This window comes from Nyctereutes procyonoides, unplaced genomic scaffold (assembly GCF_905146905.1).
Source record: "Nyctereutes procyonoides isolate TBG_1078 unplaced genomic scaffold, NYPRO_anot_genome, whole genome shotgun sequence".
In the NCBI taxonomy this organism is placed as follows: Eukaryota; Metazoa; Chordata; class Mammalia; order Carnivora; family Canidae; genus Nyctereutes; species Nyctereutes procyonoides.
The window spans coordinates 29,838,293-29,843,580 of NW_026575046.1; the positions used below are offsets into that span (position 1 = coordinate 29,838,293).

The 5,288-nt window shown below is 59.2% G+C and overlaps 1 protein-coding gene across 1 annotated transcript; it reads left to right on the forward strand.

The window, feature by feature from the left end:
- The first annotated feature begins 2,636 nt into the window (after window positions 1-2,636).
- Window positions 2,637-5,288, forward strand: LOC129509381 (nuclear envelope pore membrane protein POM 121-like). The gene is made up of 2 exons (XM_055324843.1): window positions 2,637-3,588; window positions 3,865-5,288. The coding sequence occupies exons 1-2, from the start codon at window positions 2,637-2,639 to the stop codon at window positions 5,286-5,288; spliced, it is 2,376 nt and encodes a 791-aa protein (XP_055180818.1).

A 5,288-nucleotide genomic window follows, 5' to 3' on the forward strand; every position in this document is an offset into this window, starting at 1 on the left:
AGCCACAAGCCCAGGTTATTATATGGTTATGACCCACCAGCTATTGCTTGGAGGTTCCCAGGCCAACTCCTTAAACTCCGTTCACAAGTTTAGGTTGTTACTGACTGACCGGCTATAGGTCAGAGCCACAAGCCACAAGCCCTTCCCTTGGGTTCAATTAATTTGAACTCACAGAACCCAAATATTTTACTTATTCGATTACGGATTTATTGTGGAATGTAGGATTCAGAAACAGCTAAACGGAAGACACATGTAGGGCAGGTGTGGGAAAAAGGTGTCGAGCTTCCATGCTGTCTAAACAAGCCACTCTCCCCATTATCTCCACATGTTCACCAACCTGGAAGCTCTTCAAACTCTGTCATTTTGTGTTTTTAGGGAGACTTCATCATATAGGCTTGCTATCTATTAAGGACTGGCCATTGGTTCCTGATGCAACGTCCAGCCCCTAGCCCATCCCTGAAGATCAGGAAGTGGGACTAAAAGTTTCACCCCTGTATGCATCGTTGGTTACCCTGGCAACCAGCCACCGTCTTTAGGTGTTTTCCACAAGTCACATCAGTAATGTCAACCCAGTTGTGGTGGAAAGGGTCTACTATGAATAATAAGACACCCGTTTCACTTTTATGACTCCAAAGCAATTTCAGAAACTGAGGGCAGCAGACCAATAGGATGACAAAAGATGCTCCCGTTGCTCTTCTCACTCAGGAAATTCCAAGGGTTTTGGAAGCCGTGAGCCAGGAACCATCGACAATGACCAATGTGAGACATATATTTTGGTCATTGAGTTGACTAAACATGTCTTTCTAATAAATTACAGTATCACATAGGGTCACGGGGACACGAAGCACCAGTGTCAAGAGGCAGGAGTAAAGATCACAGTTTTTGTGTTTGTTTTTTAAAGATAAGAGTGTTTTTATTTTCTTTAATTCCAGTACAGTTAACATACAGTGTAAAATTAGTTTTGGGTACATATATAATATAATACAGCGAGGCAACGATTCCATGTAACACCAAGTGCGTCATGGCAAATGCCCTACAGACTGTAGCGTTTTCTGGAATTTCCATGGGCAAGGAAAGGCAGAGCAGGTCAAACAGTTTAGAATTGGCTGGTTTGAATAATTGTGGAGGGTTTTGGGACATAGGGATTGACTTTGTCTGTTCCCTGGCCCTGGATTGATTTAGGGCAGGGGGATATTGGCTCGGTTTGTGATTATTAGATAAAGGAGGTGGTTGGGGGTATGGGGCGGGGCTGGTTTACCTGTGAGAGGAGTGCTGTCAGGCAAGTTGTTTATCGCAATAGGAATTAACCACCACCACCCCCCCAGGAGGTCAACACATCCTAATGAGGAGGAGATAAAAAATATGGTTAATATAGCGTCTCAAAATACACGAACATTTTGTGAAATTCTAATTTTAGTGCATAAAAGTAAAGTTTCATTGAAACATAGCAATATTGACTTATTTATTATTGTCTATGGCTGCTGTCACTCTACAACAGCGAGTTGACTTGTGATAGAGGCCATATGGCCTAGGAAACCTAAATTGTTGACTATTCGGCCCTTTTCCTAAACTAAATTTTGTCAACCTCTGCTCTACAGTAAAAGCCCTTCGTCTGTATGAAACACTGCATAAAAATGAAGATGTAAAATTATGAACATTTTTAAAATACAAGGCTATATGCAGTAAATCTTTAGGTGGAGAGACTCTCACTTTTACCATAAGGGAAAAATTAGATTATGTTATGGAAGATATGAAAACTTTCTATGGTAAAAAACCATCATAAAGGTACTTCCACCTGTGGGAAGATGGAGGAGATCTAGTTTTCCCTGTTCCTTCTGCCAAGAAAGAGCTCGCGGTCCTAATACATCTTCTGGGACTGCATCGTTTTCTGGCTTTCACAGTTTGTACTGAAAAGTCAGTTGAGCGGGGATCATGCCAGGGACCCTCCCTGAGGGCCCTGGAGCCCTGCCGAGGGACAAGGACCCCTGACTGCCAGGCGATTCCTGTGCCTCAGCTCAAGCATCAGCGCAGGAGATCTGGCAAAAGCTGAGGGTGGTGGTCGCGGGGTGGCCACACCTTGGCCGGATCATTGCCATCGCGGTGCCAGGGCTCAGGTGCCCGCCTGCACCATCCCTGCGCGCCCCCGGGCCTCGCGGGCCTCGTGCCCGCGCGCGCGCGCGCGCGCTCTGAGGCGCCCTGGGTTCCGAAGCCGTGTCCTGGCAACGGGCCAAACACTGCTCCGGGCCTTCGCCGCCACGTTGGCAACCGAAGGAGAGCGCTGGGAGCCCAGCTCTGTATGCACGGCCTCCGCCCGGAGCCAAGGGCTCGAAGGGCACCTACCTGGGCAGGCTGCGCCCCTCAGGCACGGCCCGGGCCCCGCGGGGTCGGCCCCGGCAGCAGGCCTCGGCCGCCTGCAGCCCGCTCACTGCAGCGCCCGACCAGCCTTGGCCCGCAGGGGTGGCCCAGCGGTCCAAACGGCAGGGTCCGCTCCTAGGCCATCCTGCAAGCGTGCCGCGACCTGGGATCGGCGCTGGTTCCTTGCATCGGCCACAAGGTACTCTGTGATCCCGCGGGCCCTGCGCTCTGTTCTGGGGCTCATCACCTAGATCTGCAGGCGAGGCGGCCTGCACAGGACGATGCTGTCAGCCCCCCAAGCACAGGCGTCCCTCACCTGCGCGTCCACCCTGGGCAGACTCCCTGCCTCCGTGCCGCAGCTGCGGCTTGTCACCCCGGGGCCAATGGCAGCACCCAGCTGTGCCCAAGATGTCTCCGCAGTGAAGAGGGCGTGGAGGGCCCGGGAGGAGGAGGACCCTGCCCTCACAGGGCCCCCAGATGCTCGGAGAAGGTGCGCTAGAGGTGCCGGGGCAGCACGGTCGGCATTCAGGCCCTTCGGGGCGGACAGAAGCCTGTGTTCCTTCGTGCCCAGGCCTGGGCCTCTGCACAGAAGCCTCCCCGCAGAGAGAGCAGCCGACGCAGCAGACAAGAAGTCCCACACGTCCAGCAGGAGCTCGTGCCGCACTCGAAATGCCATCAGCAGCTCCTACAGCTCCACCAGGGAGTTCCCGTCCGTGCAGAGGAGGAGGGGTCCAGCCAGAAGACAGGGCCGGCTGCCCCCGAGGCCCCCAGAGAAAGTCAGCCGAGACAGCCCCTCGTGTCCCGCTGCGCCTGCTGTGCCTTGCCAGATGAAGGACCAGCGCCAGGAGGAGGCGGGTGCCACCACGGGGCAGAAAGAACCCTGCAAGGACCGCTCACCCACATCTGACTGCTCCAGGCCCCGAAGACGCAAGATCCCTCTGCTGCCACACAGGCCAGGGGGTCCTGTGCGGCTGCCGCCAGCCCCTGAGCTCGGCTTTCGAGTCACCGCTGAGGACCTAGACGGGGAGAAGAAAGCCGCCCTCCAGCGCATCGACCGTGCTCTGCGAGGGGAGATGGAGGGCGTCTCGAGGTGCGGCTCCGGGTGCCCTCCCGGTGCCTTGCCCTGGCCTGCTGCACGGGCCGTTGTACTGCCAGCTGTCCCTCCAGCCCCTGGCCTGAGTGCACAGCGGGCGGAGCAGGACTCCCCGGGTCCCCTGGCTGTCCTGTCGCCTGGTGGAGGGGCTGTCTCTGTGCCGCCTCTGTCTCAGGGGGAGCCCAGCTCCCCTGGCGCCGCCTCCTCCCTGTCACAGCCCCTCCCAGGCACCTGTGCACGATCCCCACCCCCAGCCCCATGCACCTTGCTGGCCTCTGCCTCCTGCCCGGGATGGGGATCGGGCAGGGCTGACCCGTCTGCCGAGGGCCCAGACCCGTCCAGGCCTGCTCCCTGCTCTGCATCAGGCCTGGCGTGTGCACTGAGCAGCCCAGCTCCTGGCTGTTCCATTCCCGCAGCTGCTGCAGAGTCCCTGCGCCCCTCCAGGGTGAAGCGCGGCAGGCACTGCCCTCGGATGGGAGGCGAGGGAGGGGGCTCTCTGCCAACCAAGGACTGGGTCAGCGGTTTACCGGATGCCAGCTGTGCCTTCCCCACTGTTACCAGCACCTCCAGAACGCAGTGCCCTAGCCCCATGTGTGTTGACTGTCCCGTGTTCAGCTCCCGGAGCTCCCCTCCCGCCGTGGGGCCTCGTGCCCCCACTTCCAGGAGCCTGCCGGTCACTTGTGCTGTCCCTTCCAGCCCCTCAAGCGGCACATCCGCAGGCTTGGCTCCCCAGCCAGCCTCTGACGGCCAGGTCACCCCCATGGACTGCACTCCCCCTTGCCAGCCTCTGCTCTTGGGGTCTCCCCCTGGCTCTAGTGGGAGCTTCTTTCCATCTGCCCGGGCCTTTCCGATGCCCTCCAGAGACAGCATGGGCTCAGGCAGAGCCACCACTGGCCTGCACACGCTGGGGCTGTGGAGCCCCAGCCCACCTGGGAACCGTCCCCGTGGGAACCCAGGAACCCCAGCTCAGCCCACATTCGGGGCCACTGACGGGCAGTGTCAGGGAGCCACCAGCCTTGGCAGCGCTGCCCCCTATGGACAACGGGCAGCTCCAGCCTCAACCGCAGCCCCGGCCCTGACCTTGGCTCTAGGCCAGCTCTCCTTGGGCAGCGCCACACAGGTGGCTTTCGGGGGTTCCTGGCCCACATCCTGCAGCTCGGGGACCCATGCTGGCACCCAGCCAGGCGTGGCTGCCACCCCAGCTGTCGTGCCCCCCGGCACGGCCACCGCCCCTAGCTCCATGACCAATGCTGGGCCCAACAGCCGGCAGCCCTGCCCAATAGCTGGCGGCTCAAGCCTAGCCCCCTTGAGCTTGGGGGTTGCCGCAGCCCCCGCAGGCTTGGGGAGGCGACAGGCTGCCCCAGGTCGGAAGCGCAGCTTTGGAGCTCTCAGCGTTACACCACAAACGAGCGGGGCCCCGAGCGGCACACACCGCTCTGGGGACAGCTTGGGCCCGAACGCCCGGGGCCACCCTTGCGGGAGCACCCCCATCACCACCGTCCGAGCCAGCACTCAACACAACCCTGTGTCTGGAGGCCCGAAAGCCCCTCGTGTAAGTCCCAGCCCGAGGCACCTAGCGGCTCAGAGGCCCCCGAGGCCCAGCCCGGAGCCCAGCAGCACTGCCAGCGAGGCCACCTGCAGGGCCGCGTGGGTCCCGGGCCCTACTCCTCCCGGCGCTGCCTCTGTGCTGAGCACAGCCAGGAGCAGCCCTGCCAGGACGAGCCCCTCGTCAGCTGCCCAGGGCTGGGGGAGTCGCAAAAGAGCTGCGCCGGGCCACAAGTCATTTGCCTCCGCCTCGCAATCCACTCTTTTGGGGTCTAGGAGGAAAATGCGGGCCTGA